This window comes from Cotesia typhae, unplaced genomic scaffold (assembly GCF_013202065.1).
Source record: "Cotesia typhae breed Kobodo isofemale line unplaced genomic scaffold, CoteBio_Ctyphae contig_83, whole genome shotgun sequence".
In the NCBI taxonomy this organism is placed as follows: domain Eukaryota; kingdom Metazoa; phylum Arthropoda; class Insecta; order Hymenoptera; family Braconidae; genus Cotesia; species Cotesia typhae.
In genome coordinates, this window is record NW_027423769.1 from 379510 (window position 1) to 394725 (window position 15216).

Consider the following 15216-nt stretch of genomic DNA (forward strand, 5'->3'; position numbering starts at 1 on the left):
ATTAACATTATTTATAATATTATTAAATGTAAGTGGATTTACTGGTGGATGTGTGAGAAGTTAAATATCTAACTGTATATATTTAATTTAAGAATATATTGTAATGAATAATTATTAAACGGGCAATAGTGTAAAATACGCTCAATTATCAATTATTAATTATTGAATATTGAATATTGAATGAATTTATTTAATCTTAAGGCTATTTTATAAAATTTATAAAATCTATTATTTTTTAAAAAATTTCATTTCTGGAATTTAAATTAGATTTTTATTTTGTTTGACATTACTCTAAGCAATAAATTGTTAATCTAAATATTTTTCAGCTCAATTATAATGAGTACAATTTAGTAGAGAGCATAATCAAACTCTAAGTAGTAATGAACAAAATGTTTAATTTTTTTTCTAATAAAAGACCTGAAAAATTCCACTTAATATTTTAAATATTTACGGTTCAGTCGTTTATTTTAAATTTCAAGTTAAAGTTGACTGTAAATTTTTGTAAGTAATCTCAATATTGATCACCTATTAATAAGATGAATTGTACTAATTTTAATAATTAATAATTAGTTTAGAAAAAAAATCATCTGTGTAAATATTTTAAAAAATTTCATGCTGTAATAAAAATCATTACAAGTTATTTATTCATTTTATTATTGACTAGCAACCTTGCAGTCACCGTATTGAAGTTTTTAAAGATATAAGCTCATCCCGATGTTATACTCATCAAGAGCTTTCATTTGAGTGCCCACATGCGATTTCATATATTTTTCATATATACATATATATAAATATATAAAATATATGAAAAATTGATGTGGGTACTCAAATGAAAGGTCTTGATGAGTATAACATCGGGATGAGCTTATATCTTTTAAAATGTCAATAGTTCACGAGATACGTCATTTCTTAATTAATAATACAGATTAATTTAAAAAAAAAATTAATTTTTTTTAGGATAAAAAAAAATCAATTATTTTACACTGTTAATATTATTTATTATTATCAATTTAATATATATATATATATATCTACTGTACAATACTACACTTAATTTTATATACATACTGTATTTAATTGTAAAATTATTTTTGGTTGTATATTTATCCAAATTTAATCTCATATAATTTAGTATTGTATATACACATAGCCGGTGGTCTTAATATTTTCTTCAATATATATTACTATACATATCCATATTAAATCAAAATCGGGATAATTAGCAATTATTAATTAATCTATTTAAACGATGTCTCAGTTTTGCAGTTAAAAAAAAATTTGGCATCGGAATAAATGGATATATATCAATAAAATGAATCTGCTTGTGCATTGACACTTTTAAAATACAATAAAAATCAAGATTTAAATTAACAATTAAAAGAGCGAATTATTTATTACAAATTAATCGATCTAATCACATATATATTATTTTTTAAAAATGCAATTTTCGAGATCGATTCTTAAATTATTAAAATTAACATAAATCATTTAATATCACACAAAATTATTGCTATAATTTTTAGTATTAATTTTTTATAAACTTATTAATTATCACTTTATATTTTTTACAACTACAAATAATAATAATAATAATAATAATAATAAAAAAAGTGAAAATAATTTATGGCAAGTGACGTATAAAAATTTAATTTTTGAGTAAAATGGCAATGAGTTTTTTTGCCTTTATAATTAACAATAATAATTAAATTATGTAATTGTCTAATTTATAAAATCTTGGCAAAATTTGAGTATATTATTATTTAAATTATTTAAAATGATTACGTAATTTAATTAAATTAAAATTAAAAAAAAATTATTTAAAATGTCATGTTAAAATTTCATAAAATCACATTATTGAAAAAAATATTACTATAATATCTTTGGTTGGATCCAAGACAAGATTTTCTATTGACATAGCTGTTATGTACTATTTAATATAAATATAATTTCAAAACGCGTCTTTAGTAATGTTTATTTTTAATAATAAATAAAACAACATTCGCTACTAACTTCTACTAATTACGCTGGACAGTCTTTAGTCAACGCGATCACTTTTGCTACATTTAGTTAAATTGCCTTTTAATTATATATCAATATTATTAACAACTTTAATTCTCCACTTTTATTTATAAAGATTTTAATTTTCATGGATATAATATATCTTTTGTATTTTTTAATGAAGAAACTTTGGCTTCCTCAGGTAACGATTAGTTTAATTATTATACCTGGACTTGATAAATTTAGCATATACTTGAAATTCCATGGGTTAGACTTTTTTCAAGGACAATGTGAAACTCGCTTAACGGTTCCAAGATGTGAATTAGGAAATTTAATAATGTTGGATTTCGCAAAAATGAAGTTTCTTCGTACATTTCCGCTGTTGATCGGGCATCACTCATTGGACGTAACATTGGATGAAGAAGTTGTTCCCTAAAAAAAAAAAAAAAAAAAAAAAAATAATAATAATAATAATAATAATAAAATATCCTAAGTGGCTATCTAATTACTGTAAAAATGGCTGTAACTCCTGAAATATTGATTTTATTAAAAAATCACAAGAGATCAAAATTGTAGCTTATGAAATTTCCTACAAAAAGCGTTGCTATTCTATGGAGCTAGTTCCAGTATTTTAGAAGATACAGTGTCTTAAGTAATGCTCACATTCTAATGAAGAGAAAAAATTATTATCTAGCTTAAAAAATAATGATAATAATATAATATATATTATATATACCTTGCAGCTAAACAAATAAACAATTGGAATTTTCCATCTTTCCCAAGAGTATGACTAAAAGTATTAATCTGATCAATAAGATGACAGTAGCATCGAAAGATAGTAAACCTCTGATTATTTTCAGCATGAAGCCTTCTGTCTCTATTGAGTCTTTTGGAGTACTCGTCCATCTCCTCAAGAAGAGACATCTCAAAATTTTCTTTAACTCTCAAAAAATAATCCCAAACATAGAAATTCCTGCCAAATATCCGCTGGTTTTTGAACCCGTAGAGAAATGTTTGCTCCAGAGACGGAACAAGTCCACCCTCGCCACACAGCAGAGCCGTGAGTGATCCATCTTGAGGATCTCGCCTGTAGTGGAACTTGACTATTGCATTGACAGCTTCCCCGAGCACGTGCTGAAGCACGTCAGCCGACAAACTCGGTCTGTTCCGCGGAATACTCGGCGACCTGCACCGCGGCGGTGTCGAGCAAGTTTCGACGAGCTCGTCGCTGTCAATGCTTCTGGGGACCAAGGCGCCAACGAGTAATCGTTCGGTGGAGCCGTCGTCAATCCCTCGGCCGAGCCAGCGGCCACAGGGAAATTTAAATGTGTGTCCCGTCACCTCATTTCTTACCACCACGTGCTCGACCATCCATTTTGGCGATAGTCCGGAGTTGTCATGCCCGATTCGTAATGTGGACAGCACTCCGAGGTTCTTGTGGTGGAATACAAACTCCAGGTTGCCTTTTGGTATCCCCACGGGGTTTGTCTCGCAGAGAGTTCCTGAGATTACTATCCAACCGTTAGCGGATGTTGTCGCTGCGCTTGCTTTTCTACTCGGGAAGATTATCACTCGGTAGGGTAATTTTGTTGTTGGATAATTGTTGGTAAAACAAAAATAATCTACGGCGTTGAGTGTCAATAAGTGGTACAAGAATTGCTCCTTTTCTTCTTCACATCGTAAAAATGCTGATCTTTTATATTGATTCCTAAAAAAAAAATTTTTTTAGTTGATAAAAATAATAAATTTTTTAATAAAATATCAAATAATTTTCTAAAAATTACCTTAATAATGTAGTATTAAACAGCAGAACTTTCAAATGACGAGAAAGAAGTTTTTTTTCCAAAGCAAGCCGGACCCACGCTCTGGCATACCCAATATGAGTTTTTATCTCCGTCATAGCTTGTACATTCCGAATATCAAATGTCAACGAGTCTGGAAGAGGCCTCAGATGTTCAGGCCCAATTGATTTTCGTTCCCCAGTGGATCTATTCCTATCAGCGGTTCCCCTGGTCGGTGATACATCTGTTTCCAGCGCCAGGTTCGATAAATCTGTAAATATATTTTTAATCAGTACCATCCCACTTTTGTTTGGTATTTTAAATAATTAAACGAGGATAAAATGGCAAATAAAAAACACTCAATCCACGGACTTAACAAGTAAAGCTTATTCAAACATGTAACATGCTTCGTGCATTTTTTATTATTATAAATAATTTATTTTGCACCCCAGTTATTGCAATAGATGCAGTAAAAAAAAATAATTTTCTTCCCAGATGGATCAGGAAGACACGCAAAATTTACCATTAAAATTTTCCTTGATATAAGAAGCTATCTCATATATATTTCTCGTTTTTATTGATGACAACAGACGGTCCTTTAATGTGAAAGATTTATTCGATGGTTTCTGGTCTAATTAAACAAAAAGACTAATAAAATTATAAAAAATAATAATAACATAACTCTACCATGCTTTGTAATTAAATTTAAATAATAATAATTTAAAAAAAATATTATGCGATAAAAAAAAAAATTAACATTTTACAACTTGCAATAAAATTAACGTGATAATAAAATAACTGTGTGATAAATTAGCTTGAAAATAATTTTGTCGATTCTACCGGGCTATGACTAATAAAAATAACAATAATAATTGCATTAATGACGTACAGTCAAGTCGCTTCCGTAGAACGCACCAAGCTAACGCTGCATTGAATTAACAATTTATACATATTACAATTATTTCTTATATAATAATAAATTTACAATTTACAATTAAAAAGCTTCAATTATAGACAATTATAATTAACGATGATACTTAGTAACTAAATAGTTTTATTTTACTGAGCTTAGACTTACCGGGTGACAAAAAGTTCGGATCGATAGACTTAGCAGAGTCATTACACTCTTCCAACTCTTGATACATGGACAGGTGAGACCAAAGAGCGCTTTTGCCTTGTTTGTTCTGCAGACCGTGGCTCCAAACTCGCTCTAATAAATCACACAAACTTGCAACCAGGGTGTTTTCTTCAACATCAACCAGAGATTCGGTTCCGTGACCAAGAGCTACTGCTTCCGAGCCCATTTTTTCTACCAGCATTCTTTTTGTTTTAGATTTACAATCCTTAAAATAAAATAATCAATTTTTTAACTTTAAATATTTTTTTTAATAAAAAATTTTTTACTACCTTTAGCAATTTTTCTACAAATGTCCAATTGGCCTGGGCAATTAAAGCAGGACTCATATCAGCTGATAATTTTGTCTGAGGTCGCGGGGACTGAGTTTCCTGAGGCGTTGGTGGTTTTCCATTCGCCTCCAGAGATTTCATCTTGTACTTCCACTGAGTTTGGCCTTTTCTGCTGCTACTCAATTTTTAAAAATTCAAATTAATTATTATTAACAAATATCATTATCATTATTATTATTATTATTATTATTATTATTATTATTATTATTTTTTTTTTTTTTTTTTTTTTTATTAATTTCTTACCGTAGTATACTATATTCCACAAAGCATAACAAATAAATTTAATAGAATTAAATTTAGCAAATAGTGATTGCTTAAGAATTGATTAAAGACAAAGACATTAATTAATCATAACAAACCTTTGAACCGGTTCTTTGTTGAGTGCTACAGTGTCAAGCAGCGGAAAACTTCTGAAATAAGCCGCCCTGTGAGGGAGTATCTCTGTTGGAGGACTTGCTTCAAAGTCGACGTTGGTTAATTTATTTATCAGTGACTTTTCTGTTTCAGGAATGTTATTCGAAACTTGATAACGCGTCGAGCGAATCATTCCATCTCCTCCTTTTTTTCTGTTAAATTTTTTTTCATTTTAGAGATGATTAGTAATTAATTATTCATTAAAAAAATTTTATTATTGTCATAAATAAAATACTTACTTTATTTGTGCAATTCTTTGGTCAAAAACTTTAATATTAGAGTCTAATTCATTCCAAGATGACATAACTTTTGTATCAACGAGGGACGCAAACATCTGAGTCTCGATAAATCTTGATAGAAAAGGTAAATGTTGGGCTGGTTGGTCTGATAAAAATGTCGCTTTGTCAAATACATGCATACTATCTCGATTATTGAGCCATTCATCTTTATCCTGCAATAATAATAATAATAATAATAATAATAATAATAATAATAATAATAATAATAATAATAATAATAATAATAATAAGCGATGCTTGCTACGTGGCCTCCAAGCGGCGCATCGCGGGAAACGCAGACCATAACATCAGGTCTGTAGGCGAACGACGTAGCCCGTGCAGTGGGCCAACTACCCACTGCATGGAAATAACTGAGTTACCACAAGATACCAACTCAGAAGTGCTCCCCACAACCGGTCCTTTTCGGATGAGGACCATTCATTAGGTGGGAGGAGCACGCCGGACCCGATGAATGATGACGACCCTGGCGCCTTAAGGACTTACTTTAAGTGGACGGAGGAACTGAGAGTCGATCTCTTGGTGTGCTACCAACGTAGCGAGCCGGGGGTGAGCGGCTATATGGCCCGGATGCACACTCTTTGGAGTGATATGCATCCGGAGCTAGCGCATTTTACGCCCAAACACCTGCGTAATTATGCCGCTCATCTTCGGCGAAATATAAGATCGCTTGTGCCGGACAGAAGGCAGTCTAATAGACTTTCCTTTCCGGCGCAACTACACCAAGAGCGACGCCGTTCCTCCTTGGACAACAACAATCCCTTTGTAGGACGGCAAGTAAGTATATCTAAAAAGATAACGTACTCCCAACAACAGCTTGACGCGGTAAACGAAGATCTCCGTGCAAACATCCTGGAGGATTCCACCCTGCTCACTGTGAGCCAGGTTGTGTATGGTGCAGCAGTTTCGGCTTTTCCGAGAGAGAGACAATGTCTCTCGATCGAGGCAAGGTTGAAACAGCGCATCTCACAACTTGGCTTGAAAATTGACATGTCCGGAAACAGGTCTCCCGCATTCAGTGTGTGATTGAGTACGACACAACTCAAACACCATACACGCCCCGAATTCGGCGCATTGCTGCTGAACTTCGGTGGCGTCATCACACACTGAACAAGAGTACTCTTCATGTCATCAAGGAAGTGTCTCTTAATAAATTGCGGGCTCTAGTGGCTGCTAAAAAGTCATTAGAGAAAAGGCTGAAGCGGTTGGTCGACAACTCGTTGTTTCGATCCAGCCCTTCACGGTTTCTGACACCAAAGACCGATGTTACCGGGAATTATCCAACACCTGAGCGGGTGGAAGCTTTTGGACTGAGTTGTATGGAGATCAACTAAACGTGAGCGCCAACACTCCAGCTCTGCACGACTTCAAAGTATTCTGTCGGGAACACCGTCGACAGAATGCTGATGAAGAGAGCCCTGCAGTCAGTGTGGATGAAGTTCGTTCAGCTCTAAATGGCAGCAAAAATTGGGCTGCCCCGGGACCAGACGGCATTAATGTCTTTTGGTGGAAGAAGTTTACTTCTACCCACCTCCATCTGGCCCGCATATTTACATCATACATTAGAGCTGACGATCCGATTCCGGACTGGCTTGTAGAAGGGCGAACCGTACTGATACCTAAAAAAGGTGACTTGTCTGACCCTAAGAATTTCAGGCCTATCACCTGCTTGAATGCGGTTTATAAAATTTTTACAAAAATTTTAAATAACCGTATCTTGCAGCAGATAGAGCCTGTATGGCAACAGATATATGAACAACGTGGCAGTAAAAGAGGCCTGTCAGGTTGCAAGGAGAACCTGATAGTGGATCGATGCGTCTTACAAGATGCGATCTACTATCAACGCAACCTGTCAATGGCTTGGATTGACTATCGCAAGGCATTTGACTCAACTCCACATGAGTTGATTTTATATCTACTCAAATGCCTGGGAGTCAATCCCGAAATAGTGGAATGCATTCGGCGTACAATGCAGCTCTGGCGAACGCGATTTCACATTGGAAGTGGAAACGCATTGCACGTAACCGGAGTTGTAGAGTACAAACGAGGGGTCTTCCAAGGCGATTCCTTGAGCCCTCTGCTGTTTTGCATTTCACTGCTGCCTATATCTGTTGCTCTCCGTAAAACTCATGGGTACTCTGTGGGGCCTCCGGGTGATCGAAACTATTCGATTACCCATCTGCTTTACATGGATGATCTGAAGCTGTATAGCGCTGATAAAGATCATCTACAAGCGGCCCTCAACATCGTAGCAGAGTACACACGAGATGTCGGAATGTCTTTTGGGTTGGACAAGTGTGCGGTCGTACATCTGGCGAGGGGTAAGTGCTCTGATACTGGTGATGATGTCGAATTAGTGGATGGGAGCGTCTTAAGCCAATTAGACGCCGGGGAGTTGTATAGATATCTAGGAATGGAAGAGCACCGCATGCATGCGGTCTCTGAAGTCCGAACAACTCTCCAGAGCGAGTATGTTAGGAGACTCCGGAAAATTTGGTCCTCCGAACTTTCCGGCAAAAACAAAGTCTCAGCTACTAACATGCTCGCTGTCCCAGTCTTACTATACTCTTTCGGTGTCCTGAAATGGACCCGAAAGGATTTACGAGATCTCGACATCAAAACCCGTAAGATCATTAATATGAATCGGAGCATGCACCCCAATTCATCAGTCGCCAGATTATACCTCTCCCGGTCCATCGGTGGGAGAGGTTTGCAGAGTTTGGAGCGGCTTCACGACCGTTTGGTCCTGGGTTTAACTCACGAAGTTGTCAATTTCACTGCAGACGAGGATGACTTTCTTATGCAAATTGTACATAAACATGAAAATGCGCATAAGGGGTCATTCTTGTATAAGGCAGCAATATATGCGGCAAGAACCCTTGGTCTTGGAGAAATAAACGCTCTTATGGAACTCCGAAAGGAGGAATTTAAGAGCGTCATCAGGAACGCCGAGGAAAAACTACTCCTTGGCGAACTGATGGACAAGTCCATGCACAGCGTGTTCTTTAAACACGTGCGTGATCATGGCTTGTCCATCCAGCTGACGTTTTCCTTCTTAAAGTCAGCGGGCCTGATGTCTGAGACTAAAGGGTTCATATTTGCCTGCCAAGATGGTGTCATTAACACTCTTGAGTACCGTAGCAAGGTGCTCCAGGTGCAGCTTCCGGACACGTCCTGTAGGAGGTGTAGACAACATCCGGAGACGCTTATGCACCTTTTGTCGGCATGTCCAGTGCTGGCGAGAGGTGCATATATCCAGCGTCACAATGCTGCCCTGAGAGTACTGTACTACTATCTTCGTCATTGCTACGGTATTGACGTGACACCAGTGCTGCCTTATTTGCCAGGAGATATTCCCCAGGTTGTTGAGAATGACAGTTGCAAAATTTATTGGAACATGCCATTTGCAACAACCCGGCGGATAGATCACAACAAACCTGATATTGTGCTCTTCGACAAGGCCACTCATGACATTTATGTCATTGAGTTCTCGGCCCCGGCTGAATACAACATCTCAGCCAAAGAAGAGCACAAAAGACAAATATATCAGGATCTCCTGTTTGAAATTGGTAAACTTTACCCAGGTTACCGTGCCAAGCTTGTCGTCCTGATTGTTGGCGTCCTAGGAGGGATGAAGCAGTCTTTTGTATCCTCACTTGCCAAAGTTCCAGCTTGCTCATCAAAAGCTGAGTTCTTGGCAGTTAGGATGCAGAAGGCTGTTTTACTTGGTTCTCTCCGTCTCTTAAGGGAAATGACTTTGGCCTGCTGTGATCACTAACCGCCTTGTTGTGCGGAGTGGTCCAGCAGTAACGGATGGAGCTCAGGCTGGGCCCTCGGAGAATCGGACTCCGGGGATAACCCCCCTGAGCATTTAATAACAAAATAATAATAATAATAATAATAATAATAATAATAATAATAATGTATAAAGAAAAAAAAAAATACTAACTTGACTTGGATGGATGACAAAATGATCATAACCGGCAAATAATTGTACAAAGCGGTTGAAAAAAATTTCTCTAATCGCGTTATTAAAAATTAACGTCTGTTGGTATTCTTCTTTAGGTGTGAGTATTACTTCATCTTTGGTCATATTTTCAACAGCGTCAATATCATCCAGGCTTATGCCTGTTTTTTTAACGATATCAACAATCCTCTGCAATGCGTCAGACTGTGCTACTGTTGTCGTAGTGTTGTTAGTGTCTAATTTATTGTCCCAATCCAGAACATCGTGAAGAGAGTGTTTTCTTCTTGGAACGTGAAAACCCGAGCCAGGAAGTGTTAAACTACTTGTCATTATATCAGAGTTTAAATAATTTATGACCATATTGTCAGTCCTGTTGAAAAAGAAATTAAATTAAATTTTTTATGAATAAAAAATTTAATTAAAAAAAAAAACTTACTTTTCAGAATGGGGTACTTTGTACTTATTTAAAAGTGTTTTAATCTCAGCGAGGAATTGCATTTTTCTTGGAAAAATTGGTAACTCTTCGGGGAATTGACTAGTTTGTTTATCGATATCTACATAACAAAGGTTTGCCTGAAAAAAAAAAAAAAAAAAAAAAAAAAAAAAAAAAATCAATTGTAAAAAAATTTAATTTTAATTTAAAAATAAAATAATTTACCTCACTGGCTATTTTCAAATTACTCCCCTCGCTTTGGGCATGCAGCCCCATAATAAAAGGTACAGGAGCATCAAGAAAATGATGAAGACTTGCCGGTAGTATAGGTACATAGACGTGTTGCCACGAGAAGGGAAACAGGAGGGCAGTAATGCATTCAGCGACTACCATAAGCTTATGAAAATCGGTGCTGCGAACGAGGACTTGATTCTCCAGGAGTACGCATGTGAATAATTGAATAACTGTCTCCGGGCCAAGCCACATAAACATGTCTCTGATGGGATAGTCGAGGAGCGGAAGTTCCGTTGCGGGACAAGGATACAGAATAACCAGCTCCAGAGGTGATTTCGCTGGCTCGTCATTGGGGACGAAAAATTTAAGGGATTTTCCGGGCAATGGAACTGGGACGTTGTACAGAAGATTGTAGACATAGGACTCGAGACTCAGACCCGGTCCTGGATGTCTGGGAACACATCTGCAATAAAATAATTATAATTACAATGAGCAAGCGATACATTAAATATTTAATATTTAATATTTAATGCATACTTGTAGAGATTCATTAGGAATGTACGAGCAGCGTGGAGGTAAGGTTGCTGACACAGCAGCGATATCGATTTGGTTACCAGCAATTTGTCTTTTGTTGAATCGTAGTAGGCCATTGCGGCCCCTGGCGAGTGAGCTGATAGTTTGAAGTGTCTCGGCAGTGATCTGGTGTTATGAGGATCCTGGCCCTTCCGAGGTCTACAAATAAATTTATTATTACCATAAATATCTATTTATTGATATTGATATTAATATTGTTATGTAATAATATTATCCTTACGCTGGAGGAGTCCCATTTTGTCCGCTGCTGAGCTCAGTGATAAACATAGCCTGGAGAGTCTGCATTGCAGCGCAAATTTTTCGGTTCCGGCATTCTTCAAAGAAGACCAAGCTGAACCCGTAAGTTCTCCGGCCATCTTCTTTGGTCAAGACGAACGAGTGGAAAGAAGGCTCCACTGAGTGCTTTTGGGTGCGAAATCTCAGTCCGCTGGGGAGACATAACTAGTAGGGAAGATAAAGAATTATTATTAGTATTAACAACTTAGATTTTTGCAACACGCGGTAAAAAAAATTAAAGAGATTTTATTTACCATACAGACTGCATGCTCATCAAATGGGTTCCAGGGAACAGAATCTGGATAATGACCCAATACTTTGCTTTTGTAAGCACGGTCTAATGGTGTACTCTGTAATGAATCTCCTGAAAAAAAAAAAAAAAAAAAAAAAAAAATTAATACGTAATAAAAAAAATATTTTATACTGGAGGGTAGATATTTGTTTTTTTCAAGATTAAAAGTTCACGGTCGTTATTTATGTGTCAGTTAATTAAGAGTATGTGTGTTTATTAAAAACGTACCACGCGCTTATTTATCTATCACATAAACTCTAAACCTTTAAGAGTTTATTCAAGCGTTTACTTTTCTAATGACGTTAAAAATAACAATAATAATAAATAAAATTATGTAGTTATGCAAAATCAAGGCTCTCATTTAAATACCAACCAAAAAGTATTTATTGAGATTGATACATATTATATCTGGTCTGATGAATTTAATAAGCCCGAAGACTCTATCAAAGGCATACATTTAAAAGTTTACTTGAGCGGTTCTCAAAGGTCATTGATATCAATCGTTTTATTTACATAAAAAAATATTATCATATTAGACTGAATATATATACATATATAAATGAAGATATCTGTGGTATAATGTAATATAATAATACATCTTTGTATTGGTTAAAAAAAAAATTATGTTGTTGTCAGTAAAGTTAATTGAGCGGAGACAATTGCTGCATTATTTAGTGGTTAAATAATATCACAAGATTTATAAATAAATTAAACTAAATTTAATGATCGATTTATTTGTATAAAAATATTATTTTTGTATTTTTAAAATCAAAAAAAAAATTATCATAATACATATGACCTATGTGTATGACAATAACAAAAAACTAAATTTAAAAATGATTATTTCGATCTCAGTCTTTGAAATAAAAATTAAAAAAAAAAAAAAAATACTGTGGGTTTAAATGGGTAGCTCATGTGTGGTGTATGACTAATGGATGTGTAAACTAATAGTATTATTATTATATATCACATATGAGTCAGTGAGACTCCTTAGGGCATTTCCCTATACCATTTTTTCTCTCTATCAGAGGAGTATAGCTCAGTGAGCTTGTCTGGCTGGAAATAATGTAAAGGGAGCCCTAGTTGCCCTTGTTATTGCTGTTGGCCTTTGTACCTCCATCCGTAGGTTTAAACCCGGATATTGAGATTTAATAACTGTTCTTATCTAATAATATTCTAATACTAAAATTAACAGCATTTAGTAACTATCAGTTCATTAATTCCGTAATGTGAAACGGCAGTCGAGGCGGAAATAAAAATTGTCTTTACTTCTATCGGTGAAAGTCGCCGTGCCTCCGATTTTCTAATATATAAATTATAACACCGTTAATATTTTTCATAATTTATAAAATACAAAATACGTAATAAATATTAATTTATAGGCAGTTCAATGCTGTTGTATCATCGAATCATTAGTGCTTATCAAGGATAATTAATGATTACTAATTTTAATTATTAATAATTGTCAGGGCCGAGATGTAATACAACGTATATTAATACTAAACGAGCAGCTTATGTCAATGCCACTTCTATCTACTACACTCGTTTAATTTTACGACAATTAAGAACTTGAAAAGATAGATTACACGTCTAGCTATTAAATATAATTCTTTGTTCAAAGTAATTAAATACTTCAGGCATTTTTTTTTTTTTTTTTCATTAAAAAAATTTATCGGTTGCAAGAAAAAAAAAAAAATGAGCTGGCCATTGAATACATGTGAATATACGGTCTATTGATGTGCGTGAAATGTGAACCACACGTGTGATATTTTTTAAGAATTTCACGTGACGTATAGATGTTCTCCCGAGCTTTTCTATAGAAAGTCGATCTTGCTAGCACACAAACACACTCGAAAGTTTTATTCTGTAAAAAAAAAAAATAAAGTGTCTGTATTATCAAAATGATCATAATGATAAATCAAACTTGAGTAACTATTGCTCATACGATATCGTTTAGATAGGGGATACGGATGTACAGAGAGCTCAAAAGTTTCTCATTCTTTCAACACGATCTGTTGCTTCTTAAGGTCCACAGTCTGCATTGTTTGCGCGTAATCCAGCCTCTCTACACATACACTAAAATCTCGTACTACTATAAAAATAATAATACCTACAATAACAATAATAAAAAATGTAAGAGTATGTCACAAAGGAATCTACCTAGTTTTTTAGCAAATAAAACCTACTTTTAGATTTTTTATTCCTAGAAGAAATCGAGTTTCTTTGTGATTTAAGAATGACTTTGAAAATTTTTCTTTGGAAAAAAAAAAAAAAAAAAATAATAAATTTTTATACACGGATTTTTTATTTATTAGCTTCTTTTATCTAAAAATAAAATTCATTTTTTAGTATTGCTATAAATGTTTTTCTTCAATGACACTTTAATTTTTTTAAATTTATGATTCTTATCAATAAATAATTTTCTTTTTTAAAAGTTTACTGATAAATTCTTCACTAATTAATTAAATCCTCTTAGTTTCCAACAATAATAATTACTGTAGAAGTTATACTTAAAAATTTATACTTCCCGGTATTAATTAATATAAAAAATGAATAATCTTGAAAGTTTTTCTTCGTGCAATCTCCGTTTCAGTTTCACACAAATTATGCAATAAATTTAATTCCATTCTCTCAAGGCAATTATCAAACTTAATTAGCTAAAAATAATAAAAACAAAACAAAAGGTCAATAATAAAATATAATTAATAAAAATAATAATTTATTGACATTATTTATATAATTAAAAAAAAAAAAAAAAAAAAAAAAAAAAAAACAATAATAGAAGCTTACCAAAATATTTGTCAGGTTCAAGGCCTGAGTCTTTGTCAAGTCCGCAAATAACAAAGTAATCCGCGAATCTTGTCGGATGTTGCTCGGGACCACGATGTCCACTTAAATTCCCGTTCATATTTTTATCCAGTTAACACATACATTAATATCATTTATTAATTAACAAATATTATGTATTTGCAGTTGTACTAAATAATCTGTTTGTTGTTTTGGAGCATGATGACAAATCGATACTTATTTCATTTTTAAAAATCAACTGTCATTTACATGATATTAAAACAGCTGATTTGGAGTATTATTTTATTGACAGTTTCCTGGAGATTGCTGTCGAATCGCTAATTTTACACCAGCGTGTTCTCTTCACCATCGAACATCTGAACAGACACTCTGAAACTTAATTTTAATGTTAACCACCTCTACACCAAGTTATCAACTACGAGCACAAGTAGTTGTATTAGTACGGATACGGAGGGTCCCGAGTAACACTGTACATATCACTGTATGCGCTACTACACGAATAATTGATCTTTTTACAAACTCTTATAAACATCAAGTCAGCCGCGCGCGCATATAATAATAATAATAATAATAATAATAATAATAATAATAATAATAATAACAATAACAATTGTCTTGGCTCAGAAAAGTTAGAACTGTCACGTGTTGCCATCTAA

The 15216-nt window shown here is 34.1% G+C and overlaps 1 protein-coding gene across 3 annotated transcripts; it reads right to left on the minus strand.

Annotated features, from left to right (window-relative positions):
- Positions 1 to 1615: 1615 nt before the first annotated feature.
- Positions 1616 to 15053, minus strand: Pns (DENN domain containing pinstripe). Of its 3 annotated transcripts, none has more exons than XM_074252097.1 (15): positions 14543 to 15053; positions 11715 to 11824; positions 11405 to 11625; positions 11128 to 11322; positions 10582 to 11053; positions 10360 to 10496; positions 9906 to 10293; positions 5900 to 6111; positions 5606 to 5812; positions 5187 to 5361; positions 4858 to 5122; positions 4303 to 4410; positions 3783 to 4050; positions 2735 to 3706; positions 1616 to 2430 (listed from the first exon to the last, which is right to left on the minus strand). In XM_074252097.1, the coding sequence occupies exons 1-15, from the start codon at positions 14658 to 14660 to the stop codon at positions 2241 to 2243; spliced, it is 4038 nt and encodes a 1345-aa protein (XP_074108198.1). In that variant the 5' UTR covers positions 14661 to 15053; the 3' UTR covers positions 1616 to 2240. The 3 variants fall into 3 exon arrangements, with proteins under 3 accessions (XP_074108198.1, XP_074108199.1, XP_074108201.1); XM_074252098.1 differs by lacking the exon at positions 4303 to 4410 and adding an exon at positions 4669 to 4704 and having other exon boundaries at positions 14543 to 15052; XM_074252100.1 differs by lacking the exon at positions 4303 to 4410 and having other exon boundaries at positions 14543 to 15052.
- Positions 15054 to 15216: the final 163 nt, after the last annotated feature.